Genomic DNA, 22816 nt, shown 5'->3' on the forward strand with positions numbered 1-22816 from the left:
CCCAGGGAAAATGGACCAGGCCCCCCACTCCCTTCTGATTAGGGGGAAGGGAGAGGCCTAGACCCAGAGCCAAGGGGACCAGCTGGAGTGAATTGGGGCCCTGTGGGGTCAGAGGACAATAGGGTCAAGGTCAAAGGGGTGCAGGGCAGGTCCCCAGGTCCACCAGGGATTGACCCCTTCAGCAGGAGTTGTGGGGGGAATTGCTCGCCCATGCCCTGCCAGTCCCGTCCCCCCTATCGCTGGGGCAGCCCCCAGGTATCCCCTCCTGGATCGGTCCAGCCCCCCCGGGATATGCTCTGGGGGTTGTTTGGTAGGAGTGAGTGACCGGGAGTTGGGGGCTGCTGCCAGGGGAGCAGGTGAGGGGAAGGGCTCCCTGCCCTGGGTTCCAGCCCTGCCTGTCATGGGGAGGGGGGACTCCCCAATGCCTAGAACTCCCAAGGGGAGGGGGTGGAGTGGTGTCTAGTGGGGCAGAGCAGGGGGGCTGGGAGCCAGGACCAGGGCCCACACATGGGGGGGAAGGTACACGTTACCGGGGCCTGGAGGCCCTGGGGGGCCCAGCCCAGGCTGCACCCCCATGGGTGCGTGTGTGGGAGGGGGCCCGTGTTACAAGTTTGTCCTGGGCCTGAAAAAATGATGCTTGGGCCCTGGCCCGGACTCCTGGGTTCTAACTTCTGCCCCCGGCTGGCGGGCAGGCGGGGGGGAGGGGGGGGCAAGGGGAGCAGAGCCCCCCCGCCCGGCGGGTTTCCCTTTGGGTTGCGAGACGCTCTGCACAGCCAGCCGAGGTGCTTTGATGGCTGTCTGTCTCCATGGAAACGTCGCCCGGCGAGGGAGAGGAACCAGGCCCCAGGCCTGCTGCCGGGTGCCCTGGGGCTGCAGTGGGGGCAGCCCTGGGGCCAGCCCTGCTGGCGGGGGGCGGGGGGCTGGACAGCCAGGCTCGCTGGGTGGGGGGGGACGGGACCTGAGATATGTGGGTGTGGGGGGCAGGCCCCCGAGGGGGGATGTTTGCAGACGCTCTCCGGCGCTGGGATCACAAAGGCCTTCGCAGGGGTGGGGAGGTTGGGGGGGGGGGGGGGCTGAGCTATCTTGAGTGGGGGGCAGCGGCCTTGAGGGGAAGGCTTGGGGGGCGAGGGGCCAAAGGAGGCCGGGGCGTGGCGGCACAGGGGGTGCTGGAGGTGGAGGGGTGTGTGGGTCAGTGATAAGCCCCACCACGCCCAGCTGGGAGGGGAAGAGGAGTGCACCCTGCCCCCCATGTTTGGGGGCCTCCCCGTTGCACTCACTAACCCAACAGATGTCGGGGAGCCTGGGACTGGAGGGGGGGCTGGGTTAGAGTGAGCGGGAGCCGTGAGTGGCCAGGGCTGGCTGTGTGTCTGTCCCTCCGCCCTGTACGCACCCCTCCATCCATCCCCCGCTGCACCCCTGTGTCTACCCCTCTGCCCCTACAAACGGCTCCATCCATCCCCCGCTGCACCCGTGTCTACCCCTCTGTCCCCTACAAACCGCTCCATCCATCCCCCGCTGCACCCCTGTGTCTACCCCTCTGCCCCTACAAACGGCTCCATCCATCCCCCGCTGCACCCGTGTCTACCCCTCTGTCCCCTACAAACCGCTCCATCCATCCCCCGCTGCACCCCTGTGTCTACCCCTCTGCCCCTTCGCACCCCTCCATCCATCCCCCGCTGCACCGTCTACCCCTCTGCCCCTACACACCCCTCCCTCCATCCCCCACTGCACCCCTGTGTCTACCCCTCTGCCCCTACACACCCCTCCATCCATCCCCCGCTGCACCCCTGTGTCTACCCCTCTGCCCCATACGCCCCTCCATCCGTCCATCTGTCATCACTGCACCTGTTTCTACCCCTCCTCTCCTGTGTGCACCCCTCCATCCATCCTCCATCCACCCCTGTGTCTCTCCCTTCACCCCGTATACACCCCTCCATCTCTGCCTCCCTGCATCTGTGTTTATTCCTCCGCCCCTGTAGGCACCCCTCCATCCATCCCTCCCTCCCCGCACCCCTCTCTATTCCTCTGTGCTGGTATGCAGGCCTCCCATCCTCCCTCCCCGTAGGATCTCTGTATCTCCATGCACCCCTTCTCTCTCTCTTCTGATCTGCCCTCCCATTTACACACCCGTACGTCCCTCCTCAGTGATAGTTCCCAGTGGATGTTCCCATGGGGTGAGGCTGTGGAAGCTGTTATGAGCTGTGCCTGGCTGGGCTGACTGCAGGGAGATATGGGTTGGATGCCCTCAGAATATCTTCTCGGTGCCGTATACCCAGCCCCTGCGCTCCGACCCAGAGGGGCCATGTCTCAGCGCTGGGCGAGGGGTCCCCGTATACCCAGCCCCTGCGCCCCAACCCAGAAGGGCCGCGTCTTGTTGCTGGGTGAGGGGTCCCCATATACCCAGCCCCTGCGCTCTGACCCAGAGGGGCCACGTCTCAGCGCTGGGCGAGGGGTCCCCATATACCCAGCCCCTGCGCCCCACCCCAGAGACAGCTGTCTTTCCGTGTGGCTGTGGGCTCCCCTTCCGGCAGGTAGCGGAGTTTGTGTCCAGGGCTCTGGCTGCCCTGATTGCGCTGTCCTTCCAGGGCTAATTTTAGCCAGTGGCGGCAGTGTGGAAAGTGGGGCAGGAGTCCCAGGGCGTCGGGCGGGACTCTGGGATGCGATGCTCCAGATTGCTGGGCCCCAGGCGCCGAGTGGAACTGGGACAAGGACCCACAAAGTCACCCGCCAGAGCTTGCGGGGTTGGAGGGAGGTCAGTGAGACGTGGGGGGCGGGCAGGGGAGAGCTGGCCGGGCAGAGGTTGGGGGAGCGTGGTGGTGGTGGGGATTGTGGTCTGGATCTGGGTGTGATCTGGTGTGAGTGTGTCTCACACATCCGTGGTCCTACGCTCAGCCTCAGTGCCTGCATCTGCATGGGGGAGGGGAGCCTGCTCTCTTCGCCCTCCTCGCTTCCCCCCAAATTTCCTGCCCTCTGCCCCCGGGCTGACCCTGTCTCTCTCTCTCTGCCTCCCCAGCTGGCCTGTGATGCGGGACCATGCCCCAGAGCCCCGGGTCCAGCGAGGAGGAGAGGGTCTCGGAGTATCCCGAGGGGGAGTCGGACTCCGAGGGCTCCCGAGACGGCCCCCCCGGCATTAACCCCGGCCCCCGGGACCGCAGGACCCAGGAGCGCTCCATGCCGGTACCTGACGAGGCCCACTTCAGTATGATGGTCTTTCGGATTGGTATCCCCGACCTGCACCAGACGGTGAGAGCGGATGGGGGGGGGGGAACCGGCTGGGGGGGGGGGGGGGATGGGAGGCACTGGCTATCGGGAGGGTGTCCCCGACCTGCACCAGACGGTGAGAGCGGATGGGGGGGGGGCAACCGGCTGTGGGGGGGCATCCCTGACCTGAGTGGGGATGGGAGGCACTGGCTATCGGGAGGGTGTCCCCGACCTGCACCAGACGGTGATGGGGGCCAGGGGAGGAAGGAGCTGGGGGGGCGTCCATGCCCCACGAAAGGGGAGAATCGCCCCAGCTCTTCCTCCCCATGTCCAGTCCCATGCCCTCCCCCCGCTTCCCTGCTCCCCCTTCCCCTCCCTACCCCCCACCCTCTTCTCCTCCCTCCTCGGCCTCCCCATTCCTGCCTTTCCTCTGTCCTTGTATCCCCCCCTTTTCTTTTCCCTCTCCAGCTCCTCCTTCCCCCCTCCCCCAGCCCATCCCCTGCTCCCCTCCCCCTGCTCCCGGGGGGTGTCATTAGCAGAATTGGATGAATCCCCGGCTTAACCAGAGCAAAGTCAAACGCCCCCCCCCTTAGCTGAGAATTCAGGACATGGAGCCTGTGTCAGCCAATCCTTCCTCCCTTCACCCCACCGCTCTGCAGAGGAGCGGGGCAGCCGGCCTCCCTGCCCCACCCAAACTGTGTCCCCCATGGGCACCTGCCCCCCTGTCTCCCGTGTGCCCCTCTCCCTGCTTGGGTCCCGTCTCCAATCCAATCCAAGGTCAGGGGTGGGCCCCATTTCAGCCCGGGTGCTGGGGGCCCCCCCATCCCCTAATCCTATCCCATCCCGGTCCCCTTTCTGCTCACAGGCGCACCATGGAAACTGTTGCTATGGATCACAAATTGTCATCGCCTTGGCAACGGGTCCGGTTCTGCTGGCATGCCGTTGCCTAGGCCCCTATTTGAGCCGGGGGGGGGGACGTAATGGAGGGGGGAGGGTAGGAGAGGCTTCCACTAGGGGGCCTCAGCTGCAGGGACTAGAGTGGGGTTCCAGTAGTGGGTGCTCTCCCCTCATAAACCCCTAGGACCAGGGCAAGGGGTCCCTGTGTAACCAGCCCCAGCTCCCCACCCCAGAGGGGCCGCCTCTCGGCGCTGGGCGAAGGGTCCCCATAGAACCTGCCTCCACCCCAGAGGTGGCTGCATCGCCACCTCCAGGCTGCCTTCCTGCAGACTCAGGCCTCCCTGCCCGGCCTCTCTCCCTCCAGAAATGTCTGCGTTTTAACCCGGACGCGGCCATCTGGGTGGCCAAGCAGCAGATCCTCTGCACCCTGAACGAGAGCCTCAAGGACGTGCTGAACTACGGGCTCTTCCAGCCAGCCACCAACGGGCGCGACGCCAAGTTCCTGGACGAGGAGCGCCTGCTGCGCGAGTACCCCCAGAGCTTCGAGAAGGGTGTGCCCTACCTCGAGGTACCCCTGTGCCCCACGGGGCAGCGGGAGGGGCTCCGGGCGCTAGGGGGAGGAGCTTTGTGGGCAGGGGGCTCTGGGCACAAGGGGGAGGAGCTTTGAGGGAGGAGGGGGCGCTACAGGAACAAGGGGAGGGGCTTTGAGGGAGGAGGGGCTCTGAGCACAAGGGGGAGGGGCTTTGTGAGCAGGGGAGGGGCTATAATCACAAGGGGCGGGGCTTTGGGACAGAGGCCAGCAGCACAGGGGAGGGGCTACGTGAGAGGGGGAGGAGCTCTGGGGCTCAAGGTCAGCATCTCCAGCGGCAGTGACCCCGCCCCTTTCCCCTCCCCCGGCCAGTTCCGCTACAAGACCCGGGTTTACAAACAGACCAACCTGGACGAGAAGCAGCTGGCAAAACTGCACACCAAGGTGAGTGCCCTGGCCCCGCCCACCTGGCCCCGCCCCCCCCAGCACTCCCCCCTCTGTCTCTCATTTGCCGTCCTATTGTCTCCCCTGCTCTCACCTCTCCCTGCTCCCCGTGCCCCTCCCAGCATTCGCCTCCCTGTCCCCGTCCCCCCCTCACCTGTCCACCCCAGCTTGGTACCAGGGCTGGCTGCCCTCTGTTCCTGGGCTAGAGACCCCTGGTCCTGCCTGTGCTGACCCAGCAAGTCCGAATGGGACCGGCCCCTGCGGTTCTTCCCTTCCCTGGGGGGTATCGGGGGGGGACAGGACCGTGCTGCCGTTAGCCCTTCGTAGTCACCGGGCCACCGTCTTGAGAACCAGATCGCATGCCGCATGCGTGAGTTTGTACACAGCAGCCCCGTGTCCATCTCCCCCCCCATCCCCGCCCCCTATCTCTCACCTGTCCCTGCCCCCCCCCCGCCCAGACTGGTCTGAAGAAGTTCCTGGAGTACGTGCAACATGGTGCGTCGGAGAAGGTGGCGCGACTGCTGGACAAGGGTCTGGACCCCAACTACCACGACTCGGACACGGGGGGTGAGTGCGGGGAGCCGGGCTGCGGGAGCTGGGGGGGCTGTCCTTGTCCAGCCCCCCGCCAGCTCGGTAACGCTGTGGTGTGCTTGTTCCCTGCAGAGACTCCGCTGACGCTGGCGGCCCAGCTGGAGGGGACCGTGGACGTGATCCGACTGTTGTGCCTCGGGGGAGCTCACATCGATTTCCGGGCCCGGGACGGAGCCACCGCGCTGCACCGGGCAGTGTGCACCCGGCGCTACGCGGCCCTGACGGTACAGACCCCCCCCTCCCACCTCCGCCGCCCAACAGCTCCCCTCTCTGCGCTGCTCCGGGGCGGCGTGCACTCAGGCGAGGCGGGCCCAGAGCGCGCAGTGTGAGGATGCAGCCTGCGCAGCGTGCCCGTGTCACGGGTCTGGGGTGCGGAGGGAGTGGACGTGCGCGGTGTGTGTGTGTTTGTGTACTATAGCGGGGCACCCGTTCTGCTAGACGGCGGGGGACGCCTTTCTGTTTAAAGGAGGGCTCCTCTCAGTGGTCTCCAATCTGCACGGTTTCTCGGGGTAGCCTTGAAATGTGGGGTGCCCACTGAGGAGATGTTGGGGACTCCAGACACAGTCCCCTGAAACACCCTCCCCCAGCATTGCTGAAAGTTGAGAGATTCTGCCAACGTTTTCCTTTGCACAGACCTAGCGACCAAACTCTGGCACTGGTTGTACCCCAAAGAGCCCCCCTCACTGCACACTCACAGCCCCTTCAGGCGCACGCACCCAACGGGTAACACTGGGCATATGCACACAGCGGGCCCCAGAGGGTCAGGGGAGGGAGGAGGCTCCCAGGTCAGCTTGCAGTGGTTTGAGTGTCACTGAACTTGGCTCCCCCAGGCAACTGGATCCCGGCATTAACCCAGTCTTTTTGTCTTGGAGTAAAGTGTGAAATGTGTACTGACACCATGGGTGTCCAATGCATGCGCTGATGCAGTGAATAGTGCAGTGTGTGTTGCTTGTGCACGGCGCAGGATGTATACGCAGAGAGCTGGCGCAGTGGGCAGGCAGCGAATAGTGTGTGTTAGTGCAAACGCAGTGTAGTGTATGCAATGCATCGCTGCGTGTGCAGGGCAGTGTGTGCTGACAGCTGGGCATGTAGTGTCAGCAGTGTGTGCAGTGAACGCAGTGTGTGCTGACAGTGCCTATGCAGTGTGAGCTGTGCAGTGGGCATGCAGTGAATGCAGTGTGTGCTGACACACTGCATGCAGCGAATGCAGGGTCAGTGGATGCAGTGCGTATGCAGTGTATGCTGTGCAGTGTGCATGCAGCGAATTCAGGGTCGGCTGATGCAGTGGGAAAGCAGCGAATGCAGGGTGTGCTGACAGTGCGTATGCAGTGTGAGCTGTGCAGTGGGCATGCAGCGAATGCAGTTTGTGCTGACAGTGGGCATGCAGTGAATGCAGGGTGTGCTGTGCAGTGGGAATGCAGTGAATGCAGGGTGTGCTGTGCAGTGGGCATGCAGTGAATGCAGTGTGTGCTGACAGTGGGCATGCAGTGAATGCAGGGTGTGCTGTGCAGTGTGTATGCAGGGTGTGCTGTGCAGCACGTGTTGTGTGTGCTGGCACAGTGGGCGTACAGTGTCTGCGGTGTGTCTGGGTGGACATCGCCACCCCATTTCATCCCCTGCTCACCTCTTTGCTCCTTGCCTCCCCAGGCGCTACTGGACCTCGGGGGTTCGCCCAACTACAAAGACCGCCGGGGCCTCACCCCCTTGTACCACACGGCCATGGTGGGGGGCGACCCGCGCTGCTGCGAGCTGCTGCTCTACAACCGGGCATACATCGGCACCGTGGACGAGAATGGCTGGCAGGAGATCCACCAGGTCAGAGCCCGCAGACGGGGACACCTCCTTCCCTACAAAGACAACCTTAGGCAGGGTCCCCAAGCCAGGACTTCTCGGACAGGGACCCTCCCCTTCAGATCCCCTCTCCGGCGGGGACATAGGAACATAAGAACAGCGACCCTGGGTCAGACCGATGGTCCATTTAGCTCAGTGACCTGTCTTCTGACAGTGGCCGGTGCCAGGTGCTTTAGAGGGAATTGACAGAGCAGGGCAGTTTATCAAGTGATCCACCCCGTCATCCAGGCCCGGTTTCTGGCAGTCAGAGGTTTAGGGACACCCAGTGCGTGGGGCTGCGTCCCTGCCCATCTTGGCTACCAGCCAGCGATGGACCTCTCCGCCATGAACTTCTCTCGTTCTTTTTTAAACCCAGTTATACTTTTGGCCTGCACAACATCCCCTGGCGCCGAGTTCCACAGGTTGACTGGGCGTTGTGTGGAGAAGTGCTGCCTTAGGTTTGTTTTAAACCTGCTGCCTGTTCATTTCATGGGGGGACCCCTGGCTCGTGTGTAATGTGAAGGGGTAAACAACACTCCTCTAGTCCCTTTTCCACGCCAGTCATGGTTATATAGATCTCCGTCACATCCCCCCTTTAGTCGTCTCTTTTCTAACATGAACAGTCCCTGTCTGTTTAATCTCTCCTTGTATGGAAGCTGTTCCGTACCCCTCTGCATTTTTGTTGCCCTTCTCTGTATTTCTTTCCAATTCTAATGTATCTTTTTTGAGATGGGGCACCCAGAACTGCATGAAGTATTCAAGGTGTGGGTGGATCATGGATTTATACAGAGGCATGATGATCTTTTCTGTCTTATTATCTATCCCTTTCCTAATGGTTCCTAATATTCTGTGAGCTTTTTTGGCTTCCGCGGCACACCGAGCAGACATTTTCGGAGAATGATCCACAATGACTCCAAAATCGCTTGCTTGAGTGGCGACAGTTAATTTAGACCCTCTCATTTTGCATATATAGTTGGGGTTATGTTTTCCAATGCGCATTGCTTTGCATTTATCAACACTGAATTTCATCTGCCATTTTCCTGCCCAGTCACCCAGGTTAGTGAGACCCCTTTGTATCTCCTCGCAGTCTGCTTTGGACTTAACTATCTTTCAAAAGTTAGTATCGTCTGCAAACTGCCACCTCACTGGTTACCCCTTTTTCATGTTCATTTGTGAATATGTTGAACAGCACTGGTCCCAGTACAGGCCCCTGGAGACCCCACTATGTACCTCTTTCCACTGTTTATTGCTACCCTTTATTTGCTATCTTTTAACCCGTTACTGATGCAGGAGCGACCCCATGGCCGCTTACTTTGGTGAGGGACCTTGTCAAAGGCTTTCTGAAAATCTAAGTTCACTATATCCACAGGATCACCCTTGTCCGCATGCTTCTTGACCCCCTCACAGTAGATTGAGGAGGCATGATTTCCCTTTACAAAAGCTGTGTTGACTTTTCCTCAACAAATCTTGTTCATCCCTGTGTCTGATCATTCTGTTCTTCACTAAAGTTTCTACCAGTTTGCCTGGTACTGAAGTTAGGCTTCACCGGCCTGGGATTGCCAGGATCGCCTCTGGAGCCTTTTTCAAAAATTGGTGTCACATTAGCTATCCTCCAGACACCTGGTGCAGTAGCTGATTGAAGTGATTGGTTACGTACCACAGTCCATAGTTCTGCAATCGCATATTTGACTTCCTTCAGAACTCTTGGGTGATTATTACTGTTTAATTTATTCATTTGTTCCAAAACCTTCTCTACTGATACCTCAATCTGCGACAGTTTCTCTGATTTCTCACCTAGAAAGAATGGCTCAGGTGCAGGAATCTCCCTTACATCCTCTGCTGTGAAGACGGATGCAAAGAATTCATTTAGCTTTCTCGCAACGGCCTTCTCTTCCCTAGTGCTCCATTAAGACCTCGATTGTCCAGGTTTCCTGCTTCTGATGTTCTTACAGCAAAACAGATTTTTAAATTTTGTGTGTCTTTTGCTTGTTGATCTTCAGATTCTGCCTTGGCCTGCGTGATTATATTTTTACACTTGACTTGCTAGAGTTCCTGCTCATTTCTATTTTCCTCAGGAAGATTAGACTTCCAATTTTTAAAAGATGGCTATTTGTCTCCAATCGCCTCTTTTACTCTGTTGTTTACCAGTGGTGGCATTTTTTATGCCCTTACTGGTTTTTAAATTTGGGAGTATGCATATAATATGAGCCTTTATTGTGGTGTGTTAAAAAGGATTTCCATGCAGTTTGCAGGCATTTCACTCTTGCGACTGTACTTTTTAATGTCTGTTTACGTAGCCTCCTCATTGTGTGTAGCTCCTCTTTTTGAAGTTAAATGCTCCCGGGGTTGGTTTCTTTGATATTCCTCTCCCACAAGGATGTTAAATTTAATTACATTATGGTCACTGTTACCGAGCGGTGCAGCTCTTTTCACGTCTTGGACCAGATCCTGTGCACCACTTAGGACTAAATCAAGAATTGCCTCTCCCCTGGTGAGTCCCAGGACTAGCTGCTCCAAGAAGCCGTCATTGACGGTATCTAGAAACTTTATCTCTGCATCTTATATTGACGCCACATGGACCCGGCCAACATGGAGATCGTTGAAATCCGCCCCAGCGTTCTCGGGTTTCCTCTTTTTCTCACCTCTCTAATCCCCCTGACATTTCACCACCGCCGCCGTCACCCTCTTGCTCAGCTGGTCGGCCGTGTGTTCCTTCCGCCGCACTCTCGTTGGCCAAGGCTGGCATTTCTATCCACGGAGGTTCGATGGGACAGTTCGAGTCCTGTAAGATTTTGACTGCATTTGACTCTGTGCCTTCTTTCACGTGTAGTGCCCCCCCACCCCACCCCCGGCACGACCGGCTCTGTTGTTCTGATATATTTTGTATCCTGCTATTACCATGTCCCATTGACTAGCGTGACCCCCCCCCCCCCAGCCTGACCCCCCCTAAAAAAGAGACTTTCCTCAGATTAAGCTTTTGACTTTCCTGGGATTCTTTTCCTTAAATGTAGCCGCTTACCTTGCTGAAAAGTCTTTTGTAACCAACAGCCACCTCCAGGTAGGGGAACCCCCCCAGCCAGACCTGCTGCAGTGGGGACAGACCCCCTGACAGGGACCTCCAGCCAGACTTCCCACCCCATGGTGTCACCCCCATGATGGGGAATCCCCTCCTGACATGAAACACCCATCTAATAGGAAGCCCCCCCAGCCCTCCCCACAGCGTGTGGGGCAGGGACCCTCTGCCCCTCCCCCCCCCGGCCCCACATAGTGTCAGCCCCCCGAAACGTGAAGTGACTGGGCTTGTGTGGGTGGGGGGGATGTCTGTCCCAGTCACCCCCCCCACCTCTGCTGACGTGTGTCACTTTCTCACTCCTCAGGCTTGCCAGCATGGCCATTCCCAGCACCTGGAACACCTGCTCTTCTACGGGGCCGAGCCGGGGGTCCAGAACGCCTCGGGGAACACGGCGCTGCATGTGTGTGCCCTCTACAACAAGGTGCATGGCGACTCCCTCCCCCGCCACCCACATCTCGGCTCCCCCACCCGGAACGTGTCGGGGAGCACGGCGCTGCACGTGTGTGCCCCCCTGCCTGGAACGGGGGAGGGGGGATGGGATGGGAGGACAGGGGAAGGGAAGGGGCAGAGGGGTCCCACTCCCCATCTCACACCACGTCCTCCCCCAGGAAAGCTGTGCCCGGATCCTGCTCTACCGTGGGGCCAATAAAGAGATCAAGAACAACAGCGGCCAGACGCCCTTCCAGGTGTGGGGGCCAGAGTGCCAGGGCGGGGGCTGTGTGGGTTTGTAGCGGGGTGGAGGGGGTGCAGGGGGAGGTTATGGGGCAGGGTGCCTGGATCGAGGGGTGCAGGGGGGATCTGGAGGGGTGTGGAGCGGGGCTGTGGTCTGATCCATCCCCCGATGCCCCTCCAGGTGGCTGTGATCGCTGGAAACTTTGAGCTGGGGGAGCTGATCAAGAACCACCGGGACGCTGATGTGGGTGAGTCGGGGTCCCAGCATTCAGCCACCGACCAAGCCCCCAGAGGCCCCCACAAAAGGCCCCTCTGTGGAGAGCCCCCCCCTCCGTTAAAAAATCAGGTGTCGGACCCCAGAAAATGAAGGGCAATTAAAAGAAATAAATACTGGGTGTTTTGCTGTTTGATACCCCCCCTCGAGGGACTGCTGCCAAAAATATCGGGGAGGGGATCTCACCCCCCCTCCGTCCCTCCCTGCCCAGCAACTAACTCCATCCTCACTCGGCCCCCCACCAGATCCATCTCCCAGCCCCCCTCAACTCTGCCCCACACCAGTTCTCCCAGCCCCACCTCTGCCCCTCCTGCAGCCCCTGGGGCTCTTCACCCCCCGTTCCCAGGCCTGGGGGTTCTGTAGCAGGGTCCCCCCCCCTCCCAGGTAGGTGTTGTAGGGGGAGGGCATCTCCCTTCCTATGAGAATGGGGGCGGGGAGGGAGAGCACTGTCTGCCTCCTTCAGCACCTGTGATTGGCTGCCCTTCCCCAGGAGGTGGGGCAGTGGGGAAGGCCAGCCAATCAGAGAGAAGGGGGGTCTGCACACCCCACGGGTAGAATTGACAAGTGGGGAGCTCCAGAACCACTGGGCAAAGCCACCCTCATGACCCCCAGACCCTCCTCCCGCATATGGCCCCCCACAACTACCTGACTCCCCTCCCAAGCCTCGGTCCCCCCCAATTATTTGCCCCCCACCCTGTGCCCTCAGTTTCCCCACAGTCCCGGTCTCTCCCCGCCCTCCCCACCCCGTGTCCCGCACTGAGGCTGTGCCCCGCAGTCCCGTTCCAGGAGTCCCCGCAGTACGCTGCCCGGCGCCGAGACGGGGGCCGCAGCCTGGCCGCCCCCCACCTGCTCCTCCGCGCCAACAGCGACACCAGCATGAACGTGCCCGAGTGGATGCTGTACGGCTCCCCCGCCGCGCCCCCCCCGGCCACCGTGGCCGTGCAGGCCCCGAAGATCGCAACCGGCACCCTGCGCAGCGCCAGCAGCCCCCGCGGCGCCCGCACCCGCTCCCCCTCCCGGGGCCGCCACCCTGAGGAGGGCAAGAGGCAGCAGCGGGGACGCCCCAGGTATCCGGACGCCTGGGCCTGATCCCCGTCTCTGGGAGGGGAGTGGAGTCTGGTGGCTTAGAACCGGAGGGGCTGGGAGCCAGGATCCTGGGTTCTATCCTGGCTCTGGGAGGGGAGTGGGGTCTAGAGGTTAGAGCAGAGGGGGCAGGCTGGGAGCCAGGACTCCTGGGTTCTCTCCCCAGCTCTGGCAGGGGAGTGGGTTGTAGTGGTTATACTGGGGGGCTGGGGAGCCAGGACACCTGGGTTCATGCCATGTCTCTCTCTCTCTCTCTCTGCAGCTCTAGCGGTTTCCCCAAGGACTCGGGGGCGGGCAGCACCCTGAGCAGCCGGGGGATGAAGCGGAAGCTCTATTCGGCCGTGCCGGGACGCACCTTCATGGCCATGAAGCCCTACCAGGCCCAGGCTGAGGGCGAGCTTTCTCTCAGCAAAGGCGAGAAGATCAAGGGTATGCTGCCTGGACGCCTGGGTTCTATCCTGGCGGAGGAAAGGGGGCAAGTGCTTTGAGTGCAGGATCGGGAACTGGGGGAGGCAGGGGAGGACAGGGGAGGAGGGGACTGCGGGGGTCAGGACTCCTGGGTTCTATCCCCAGCTGTGTGCTGAGGGCAGGCGCTGATGCGTGTGGCTGGGCGCTGGCGTGTTCTCTGTTCGGGGGGTGGGTGCGTGATGGGGCATGTGCCTGTGTTCTAGGCTGTGCTGTGGGGTGGTGTCTGTGTTGGGGGTGGGGCTGTGGGGGCCTCTTAGGGGGCTCAGGAGAGAAAGGGGTGCTGCTGTGTGCAGAGTTTGTCCCAGCCGTGGGTTACATGGGGGGCTGTTGGGGTGCAGGGGCGTACAGGAGTGCTGGAGGGTACCTTGCTCTGACCCGCGCCCTCCCCACAGTGCGGGAGTGGCGGGGGGTACAGGTGGGGGGTGGGCTCTTCTGGGGTTGTACGCGAAGTGGTTGGGGGGGTTTGGGGAGCTGTGCTGACTTGCGCTGTCCCCACAGTGCAGAACGTGTGGGGCTGCGCGGGGGGGGGGCGGATGAGGGTTTTGGGGTGCTGTGCTCTGACCCATGCTGTCCCCGCAATGCAGACCGTGTGGGGGTGCAGGGGAGCAGCAGGGGGTTTTGGGGTGCTGTGCTCTGACCCATGCTCTCCCCGCAGTGCTGAGCGTGTGGGGGTGCAGGGGGTTTTGGGGTGCGGTGCTCTGACCCGCGCTCTCCCCGCAGTGCTGAGCGTGTGGGGGTGCAGATGGGGTGCAGGGGGTTTTGGGGTGCGGTGCTCTGACCCGCGCTCTCCCCGCAGTGCTGAGCGTGGGCGAAGGCGGGTTCTGGGAAGGGCAGGTGAAGGGCCGGGTCGGCTGGTTCCCCTCGGACTGCGTGGAGGAGGTGCCCACCAAGTCGCAGGATGGGAAGCAAGGTAGGAGCCCTGCCCCCCCCACTCCCCCCCGCTGCAGCTGCTGCCCCACACCTGGGCCCCGGCTGCCCCCTCCTTCCCCCCTGGGGGCTGGCGCCTCCCCCCCTCCCCCATCCCTCCTTCCTGCTCCCAGCCACTTTGTGACCTTACTCCCCCTGCTGCTCCCTGGTTCCCCCATTTGCCCCCCTCAGCCTCCCTGCCTCCCAAGGGCCCCCTGTTGACCCTGTCGCCCCCTCTTGGGGGGCCATAGTACCTGTCCCCTCCCCCCAGCCCCCCTCATCCACTCCCACCCCCGCCCGGCCAACACCAAGCCTCTGCTGACACCTGGTGGCTGAGGCTGGGAAGTGTTTCCGGGGGGGGGCAACACGGCGGGGGGGGGGAGCTCTGGGTCCTCAGCTGGGGGCATCTCTGGGGAGATGGGGGCGGGGCAAAGGGTAGCAGGTGTATGGGGTGGGGGAAAGGCTGGGGGCAGGTGTGCATGGAATGGGGGGAGGGCCAGAGGGAAGTGGGGCGGAGAGAAGGTGCATGGGGGTGGGAGGTATGTGTGGGGCTGAGGGCAGTAGGGGGCAGGGAGTGGGGGAGGCCGGGGTGTGCCTGGCCCCCCATGCTCACCCCCCATTCCCTCGTAGACAGCCGGAGCGACAAGGCCAAGCGTCTCTTCCGACACTACACAGTGGGATCCTACGACAGCTTCGATGCCCCCAGGTGAGACCTCCCCTCCCGCGAAGTCACAGCCCCCCGGGGTCACAGCCTCCCAGCCCCTCGTCCCAGGCCCTGTCTGCCTGAGTTGGGGCGCAGGATGGGTTGGGGTCTGTCAGAGCGATCTCACTCAGGGAGGAGGGTCCCCGTCTCGTGTCCGGTTGGAGATTGGGGCTCATCTGTGGGGCTGGGAGGAGGAGGGCCGGCGCTGGGGGTCAGGGTGGGGGGCTGGGAAGTCGGGTCGGTGCTGGCAGTTCAGAGGGTGATTCTGAGCTGGTTTGGGGCTCAGAGGGTGAGGAGGTTTAGGGGTCAGTGCTGGGGTTGGGGGGTCAGTGTCGGGGGGGGGGGGGCACTGTCTCTGTCTGTCTGGGGGCTGGGCACACGGCTCGGTCTGCAGAGTCTCAGAGCCCTCCGCCCCGCCTTGAGCCCCCTGGCCGGGGAAGGGCCCCGGGCTGGGAGCCAGGAGAATGCGGGTTCCGTATTCTGGGGCGAGTTTCCGTTCCCCTCTCCGAGGAGACAGCCCCACCCCAGAGCACAGAAGCTGCCCAAGGCCCCCCGCCTGCCACGCTGGGGATAGAACCCAGGCGTCCGGGTCGCCGGGAACATGCCAGAGGTCTGGGGAGAGCTGCCCTGGGGGCAGTTGGGGGGGGGGCCTCTGGTGGTGGGGGCGAGGGGTTGTCTGTACCTTTGTGTCCCGTACTCCAAGGGCATCTGGGATGTTTCCCCCCCATTCCCTGGCAGGGCCCACGGGCCGCGCTGCCATCTGCTGGCGCAGATGGGACACAGCAGGGACCATCCTCCCCCCCCCAGCCTGGCGTTGGGAGGGGAGGGAGAAATGCTACGTCCACCAGGCCCCCTCCGTCCTGCAGCCGCCGGCTAGCCCGCCCAGGGCTCCCCAGCTCTGCCCGTGCCCCTCACCCCAACCTGCAGCCCCATTATCTCAGCCCCCCCCCCCCGGCTGTGCTTTCACCTTGCTTTGCTCTGTGCCCATCCCTCCCCCCGCGGACTCAGCACATCCTGGCTCCCGTGTTTCGGGTGCGGGCACCGGATCCTGGCTACGTCCTTGAGCTGAGCTGGCCCTGCGGCAAGCGGGCTGCTGCTGAATCTAGGGCTGGAGGAGGTGGGGCGGCGTGGGCCTCTTGGAAAGGGGGTGTCCCTCAGGGTCAGACGCCCCTGGGCAGACCCCGACCTGGATGCCTCCTTCGCACCAGCGCGTGCCCCCCCCTCGCACCACCGGGCTCGTGACCCCTGTGTGCGCTTACACACTCGGTGCCCAGGATTTTCCAGCCAGGGGCCAGGCCGAGACCCCCGCCCTGTGCGGAACCTCACCCCCATGGCCCCCTCCCCCAGTGCAGCGAGGAGGCCACACTGGGGGGCGGCAAGTGGTGATGGAGGCCAGGGCAGGGGGGGCAGCCGGGAGCCCACTTAAGAGCACACGGGCGGCGCTTTGAGACAGCAGGGTGGAGGTGGGGCAAGAGGGGGCTGGGTGAGTGGAGCTGGGGGGGACACTCAGGGGGGTAGTTAGGTGAGTGGAGCCTGGCTGGCTGGGGGGCAGGGCAGGGTCGCAGCATGGCGTGGAGGGGGCTGGGTGAGGGGCATAGGGTGTGTATAAAGGGACAGGTGCAGAAGAGGGTGGTGGGTATGTGGCGGGCACAGCGAGACGGGAACGGGGGGCAGGAAGGGCTGGTGTTTCCTCTGCCCCGTGACCCAGGATGGGGACACGTGTGTGTTGGGGGGTAGGGTTCGGCGTGGGGGGGCTCTGAAGGGCCAGGGTTGGGGGCTGTGTGGTGGGGTTGCCTGGGGGCAGGAGTGGGGGGGGTGTCTGTGCATTCTCTGTTCGGGAGAAGTTGGGGCGCTGACCGGAGGGTACAGAACCCGGGATAGAAAGCGCGAGCCCCTGTGAGCGAGCGGGATGTCGTGAGCTTGTGTGTGAGCGCAAGGGGGCAGGAGTGATAGTGGCAGAACCCGTGTGTGTGGACCCATACATCTGTCACATCCCCCCAGCGCTGAGCAGAGACGCAGCCTCTCCGGGGTGGGCTGCGGGGTCCCCTCGTCTGGCACGGAGAAGCGGCCTCTTGGGGTCGGGATGCGGGGACCGGTTATCCGGGGCCCCCTCGCCTGGTGTGGGGCAGGGGGACCGGTTATCCGGGGACCCCACTGCTGGGTGCGGAGACGTGGCCCCTCTGGGTTGGGGATGTGGGGGCTGGTTATCTGGGGCCCCCTCGCCCAGTGTGGAGACGCGGCCCCTCGGGGTTGGGATGTGGGGACCGGGTATCCGGGGACCCCTCGCCTGGTGTGGGGCAGGGGGACCGGTTAGCCGGGGACCCCTCGCCTGGTGTGGGGCAGGGGGACCGGGTATCCGGGGACCCCTCGCCGGGCACGGAGACGCAGCCTCTCCTGGTTGGGGCGCAGGGGCTGGTTATCCAGACACGGCCCCCAGCTATCCGGGGCCCCCTCGCCGGGCAGGGGGACGGGGTATCCGGGCACGCGGCCTCTCCGAGGGGGGGGACGGGACAGCAGCGGGGCCGCGCGCCGTCTGTCTCCGTGCCGCGTCCGTCCGCGCCCGCGCCGCGGAGCCGAGGGGGTTAACGGTGCCGGCGAGTCGGGGCGCAGCGGCGGCGCAGCGGCGTTTGCCTGGCGCGTCCTGCCCGTCCCGTCCCGGCGCTGCCCGCCCGGCTCCGGCCCCGGCCCCGGCCCCGCTGCCGGCGGGGGCCATGATGTGAGTATTGTGCGCCAGCCGCCCGGGGCGCCCCCCTCCTCCCCGCGGCGCGGCGCGGCGGCTCCCTCCTAGCATGAGGCAGAGGCCGCGGCGGCGGGGCCATGGCCGGGCGCGATGCAGGCAGCCAGCCCCCGCTCTCCTCCAGCTGGCCCGCGCTGGGGCCCCGGCGCCGGAGCGTCTGGTACATCTACAGGTAGGGCCCCCCCCCCGCCTCCTCCCGCCCGCCCGCTGCAGCGCCGCGCCCCCCCCGCAGCTCCCCCCGCCCGCCATTCACAGCCAGCTCCATTCACTCCAGTCATTCATCCCCGCGCTGCTGCGCTGCGCACAGCCACACACGGCGCAGCCTCGGCGCAGCGCAGCGCAGCGCGCCTCCCCCGGCGCTCCCCCCCCCACCCGGCCTCTCACCCACCCACCCACCGACCCGCGGGCCTCGCGGCCTGGGCTGTGCGCAGCCCGCTGTGTGTGTGTGTGTGTGTGTGTGTGTGTGTGTGTAACTGTAGCTTTGCCTGTGTGTGCGTAGCTGTGTGTGTGCAGCAGCGATGTGCGTGTGTAGCCGTGTGCGTGCAGGCGTAGCCAGCTGTGTGAGTGTATAGTTGTGTGTGTGTGTGTGTGTGTGTGTGTGTGTGCGTGCACACACACGTAGCCAGCTGTGTGTAGCTCTGTGTGTGTGTGTGTAGCTGTGTGAGTGCACGCGCAGCCAGCTGTGTGAGTGTATAGTTGTGTGTGTGCAGGCGTAGCCAGCTGTGTGAGTGTATAGTTGTGTGTGTGTGTGTGTGTGTGTGTGTGCACGTAGCCAGCTGTGTGTAGCTCTGTGTGTGTGTGTGTGTAGCTGTGTGAGTGCACGCGTAGCCAGTTGTGTGTGCGTGAAGCTCTGTGTGTGCATATCCTGCTGTGTGTGTGCGCATAACCAGCTGCATGTGTAGCTCACTCTGTATGAGTGTGTAGTTCTGTGTGTGTGTGTAGCCACCTGTGTGTGTAGCTGTGTGTGTGCACATCTAGCGGTGTGTGTGTAGCTGTGTGCACGTGCACATGTACACCACAAGCTGTGTGCACAGTCCTGTGTGTGCATATATAGCCTTCTGTCTATAGCCCTGTATGTGTGTGGCTTTGTGTGTGTGTGTGTGTATGACTGTAGGCCTCTGTGTGTATGTATATGCATAGCCCTGTGTGTGTGCACATATGCATAGCTTTGTGTGTGGGTGTGCATGTGTGTGCATATCCCTGTGTGTGTAGCCCTGTGTGAGTGTGCATGTGCGTGTGTTTACGTCTGAGTGTGTGCATATCCCTTAGTGTGTGTGCGTGCTTGTGCATGTCCCTCTGTGTGTGCATTCGAGGACCTGAGTGTGTTTTTGTATCCATTCTTCTGCATGTGCATCCGTCCCTCTGTGTCTGTGTGTGAATGTTTGTGTGTGTAACGTGTGTGTGTGTGTGTGCGTGCACACCCTTGTGTTTGTGCATCCATCTGTGGGCATGTGTGCCTGGCTCTCGCTCCATTGCGTCAGCATCTCTGTTCCTGCAGCTGCTGCTTAATTGAGTTGTGCTCAGATTTTGGTGGAAAGATGGTGTGGGGGGCATGAGTGTGTGTGCGTAGGCTAGCGTGTGTGTGTGTGTGTGTGTGTGTGTGTGCCCTACACAGGTGTGCGTGGATGCGCCAGAATACACAAGCTTGTGCAGTCCCGGGGGTGGGGTGTGTGTGTGTGTCACAAGCGTGCATGGGTTGATGCAGAGGATGTGCAAGCAGTGTTGGAGATGGCTGTGGGGGGGCATGGCTGGACGGGAGGGAAATGCAGTTTGGGGGTCCCATAGGAACACCGCTGGGGTGAGGCTACTGGGGTTTAGGGGTGATGCCAGTGGGGGGCTCGCGGTGCTGGGGGAGCCATGCTAGTGGTGCGATCTGGAAGCTGCTCTGGATCTCAGAGCAGTGAGAATTCACTGCAGGAAGTGGGGGAGAGGGGCGTGAGAGCAGAGCTCACCGCACCCTACCAGGGGGTACCCATGCTTGTAGTGGGAGCACACTGTACAGGCCTGTGATCGCAGTGTGAGTGCACTGCAGACAGCGGGGGGGGGGAACTGATCGCAGTGAATGAGCACTGCAAGGCGTGTGTGGTACCTGTGCCTGCAATATGAGTGCACTGCAGATAGCAGTGAATGAGCACTGCAAGGTGGGGGGAGGATTGATCGCAGTGAATGCGCGTGTGGTACCTGTGTGAATGAGTGCGACTGGCGTGTGTGGTACCTGTGCCTGCAATATGAGTGCACTGCAGATAGCGCAGTGAATGAACACTGGGGGGGGGAGGATTGATCGCAGTGAATGCGCACTGCAAGGTGTGTGTGGTACCTGTGCCTGCAATATGAGCACACTGCAGACAGAGGAGGGGGACTGACTGCAGTGAATGCGCAGTGCAGGGCGTGTGTGGTACCTGTGATTGCAGTGTGAGCGCACTGCAGACAGAGGAGGGTATGTAATTCCAGTGGGAGCCGAGGCTCTGTTTGCCGTGTGGATCTGCGCTGACAATGCACACTGCACACAGCTGATTCTGTCTCTGCAGTGGGCTGCATGGACACCATCTTCCCTAAAGTCTCAGGGTGTTGCAGTGTGGGAGGGGGGCTTTGATCACAGTGAGAGCGCCCGGCACACAGCGTGTGTGGGTCTATGATTGTCGTGTGAGCTGGAGGTCTGCAGTTGGAGCATGACGGGATTGTGATTGCTGTGTGAACGCACTGCATGCAGTGGATGTTGCTGACGGTGGTTAGAGTTCACTGCCCTTGCGAAGGGGTATCTGATTGCAGTGTGAGCACATTCGACTGGTCTGTGACTGCAGTGATTGAGCCCAGCACACAGCTGGGGGGTGGTGAGCTGCAAGCACAGTGTGAGAACCCAGCATGAGGGATCTGTTCCTGCAGTGGAATGCATGGACACAGTGTTCCCTGCATTTGCAGTGGTAGCGCACTGCGTGCAGGGAGGGGGGCTTCGCAGTGTGAGCGTACTGTGTGCGGGGAGGGGGACGATTGCAGAGGGAGCACACTGCATGCAGGGAAAGGGATGATTGCAGTGTGAGTGCACTGCCTGGGTGGGACGATTGCATTGGGAGTGCACTGCAGGTGGGAGGCATCGCAGTATGAATGCACTGCATGCAGGGAGGGGGCATTGCAGTGAGCGCATTGTGGGGAGGAGGGATGATCACAGTGGAGCACACTGCGTGCAGGGAGGGGGCGATCGCAGTGGTAGCACGCTGTGTGTGTGTGCAATTGCAGTGTTAGCGCACTGCGCACTGCGTGCGGGGAGGGGGGCGATTGCAGTGGGAGCGCACTGCATGCAGGGAGGGAGCGATCGCAGTGGTAGCACGCTGTGTGTGTGTGTGTGCAATTGCAGTGTTAGCGCACTGCGTGCGGGGAGGGGGGCTGTGTGTGTGTGCAGTGGGAGCGCACTGCATGCAGGGAGGGGGGCGATTGCAGTGTGAGTGCACTGCCTGGGTGGGACGATTGCAGTGGGAGTGCACTGCTTGCAGGGAGGGGGGCGATTGCAGTGGGAGCACACTGCAGGTGATCGCAGTGGTAGTGTGCTGTGTGTGTGTGCAATTGCAGTGTTAGCTCACTGCATGTGGGGAGGGGGGCGATTGCAGTGGGAGCGCACTGCAGGTGATCGCAGTGGTAGCGCACTGTGTGTGTGCAATTGCAGTGTTAGCTCACTGCATGCGGGGAGGGGGGCGATTGCAGTGTTAGCGCACTGCGTGCGGGGAGGGGGGGCATTGCAGTGTGATCACACTGCAGGCAGCAAGGCTCGGCTGCAGCCAGTGTCCCTCGTGTGCAGTGGGGTCTGTAGCTGCAGTGCGTGGGGGGGGAGGGTTGGTGAGAGCCCCCCTGACGTGCCCCCCCTCCCCTCGCAGTGACTACATCATTAAGGAGAAGACGGTTTTGCTGCAGAAGAAGGACAACGAAGGCTTCGGTTTCGTCCTGCGCGGTGCCAAGGGTGAGGGGGCCGCTGTGGGGGTGGGGGCCCACGCGCCGGAGGGGGGAGCTGCTGTGGGGGTGGGGGCCCACGCGCCGGAGGGGGGAGCTGCTGTGGGGGTGGGGGCCCGCGCACCAGAGGGGGGAAGCTGCCGTGGGGGTCTCCAGACATCCTGCCCGTTCCCGCCGCTGACCCCGCTCTGTCCCCACAGCGCAGACCCCCATTGAGGAGTTCACGCCCACCCCGGCCTTCCCTGCCCTGCAGTACCTGGAGTCCGTGGATGAGGGGGGCGTGGCCTGGCGCGCGGGCCTCCGCATGGGGGATTTCCTGATCGAGGTAAGGGGGCATGTGTGTGTGTGTGTGTGGGGGGAGGCTCCCCTTGGAGTGACGGGGGGTTCGCTCCCCACCCCCTCCTGTCAGGACTGAGTGGTGCTGGTGGGGGGGCGGGAGCTGCGGGTCGGGAGTGAGGGGCACCGTCTCCCCTGACCCTGTCCCTTCCCCCCCCCCCGTAGGTAAATGGGCAGAACGTGGTGAAGGTCGGGCACCGGCAGGTTGTGAACATGATTCGCCAGGGGGGCAACAACCTGATGGTGAAGGTCGTCATGGTAACCAGGAACCCCGAGATGGAAGAGGCCATGAGAAAGAAAGGTGATGTGATCCCCCCCCGCCAACATCTCCTCCACATGGGGGAGGGCAGGACGCCTGGGTTCCATCCCCTGGCTCTGGGAGTGGAGTGGGGTCTAGTGGTTAGAGCGGGTGGGGGACGGGAGCTGGGAGCTAGGACGCCTGGGTTCTATCTTAGCTCTGGGAGGGGAGTGGGGTCCTGTGCTTGGAGGAAAGGAGGGGGGGGGATTTCAGTGTCTGTCCGTCTGTCCCCTCACCTGGCAGTCCCTTTGCCCCCCCTACAGCGGCTCCACAGCAGACAAAACGACTGCCCCCCCCAGCCATCTCGCTGCGCTCCAAATCCATGACCTCCGAGCTGGAGGAGATGGGTAAGGGGGGGTCTGTGCCACGGGGGGTGGGGGGGAATTGGGAGTATGTGGGGAGGGTTTGGTGCTGGAGCAGGGTGTGGGGGGTCAGTGTGGGGTGGGGGAGGGTGGGGAATGGGGAGGGGTCTGAGCTGGGGGTGGGGGTCTGTGGTGGGGCAGGGGATGGTCCCCTGACAGGAGGGGGAGGGGTCTGTGCTGGGGGTGGGGGAGGGTCCCGGGGGGAATGGGGCGGGGTCTGTGCTGGGGGTGGGGGAGGGTCCCGGGGGGGTGGGGTGGGGTCTGTGCTGCGGGTGGGGGAGGTTCCCGGGGGGATGGGGAGGGGTCTGTGCTGGGGGTCCCGGGGGGAATGGGGCGGGGTCTGTGCTGGGGGTGGGGGAGGGTCCCGGGGGGTGGGGCGGGGTCTGTGCTGGGGGTGGGAGTCTCACACTGTCTCTTTCCCACCCTCTGGTTCCCGGGACTCCCTCGGCACCCGGCAGTGGAGAAAGGTATGT

The 22816-nt window shown here is 62.8% G+C and overlaps 1 protein-coding gene across 1 annotated transcript in view; it reads left to right on the top strand.

The window, feature by feature from the left end:
* SHANK1 (SH3 and multiple ankyrin repeat domains 1) overlaps positions 1-22816 on the top strand; it is a 36552-nt gene that overhangs the window by 5114 nt on the left and 8622 nt on the right. The window contains exons 2-18 of the mRNA XM_067552333.1: positions 3014-3243; positions 4463-4666; positions 5000-5071; positions 5530-5638; positions 5735-5886; positions 7310-7477; positions 10870-10986; positions 11174-11251; positions 11419-11485; positions 12287-12578; positions 12857-13023; positions 13859-13972; positions 14599-14674; positions 21275-21357; positions 21548-21672; positions 21849-21984; positions 22245-22328. Coding sequence (XP_067408434.1) covers positions 3034-3243; positions 4463-4666; positions 5000-5071; positions 5530-5638; positions 5735-5886; positions 7310-7477; positions 10870-10986; positions 11174-11251; positions 11419-11485; positions 12287-12578; positions 12857-13023; positions 13859-13972; positions 14599-14674; positions 21275-21357; positions 21548-21672; positions 21849-21984; positions 22245-22328 — 2254 coding nt within the window. The 5' untranslated portion in view covers positions 3014-3033. The remainder of the gene's footprint in view (positions 1-3013; positions 3244-4462; positions 4667-4999; positions 5072-5529; positions 5639-5734; positions 5887-7309; positions 7478-10869; positions 10987-11173; positions 11252-11418; positions 11486-12286; positions 12579-12856; positions 13024-13858; positions 13973-14598; positions 14675-21274; positions 21358-21547; positions 21673-21848; positions 21985-22244; positions 22329-22816) is intronic.

Source organism: Emydura macquarii, unplaced genomic scaffold, assembly GCF_026122565.2.
Source record: "Emydura macquarii macquarii isolate MOO-44397 ecotype Brisbane River unplaced genomic scaffold, CSIRO-AGI_Emac_v2 contig_1386, whole genome shotgun sequence".
NCBI classification, from domain to species: Eukaryota; Metazoa; Chordata; order Testudines; family Chelidae; genus Emydura; species Emydura macquarii.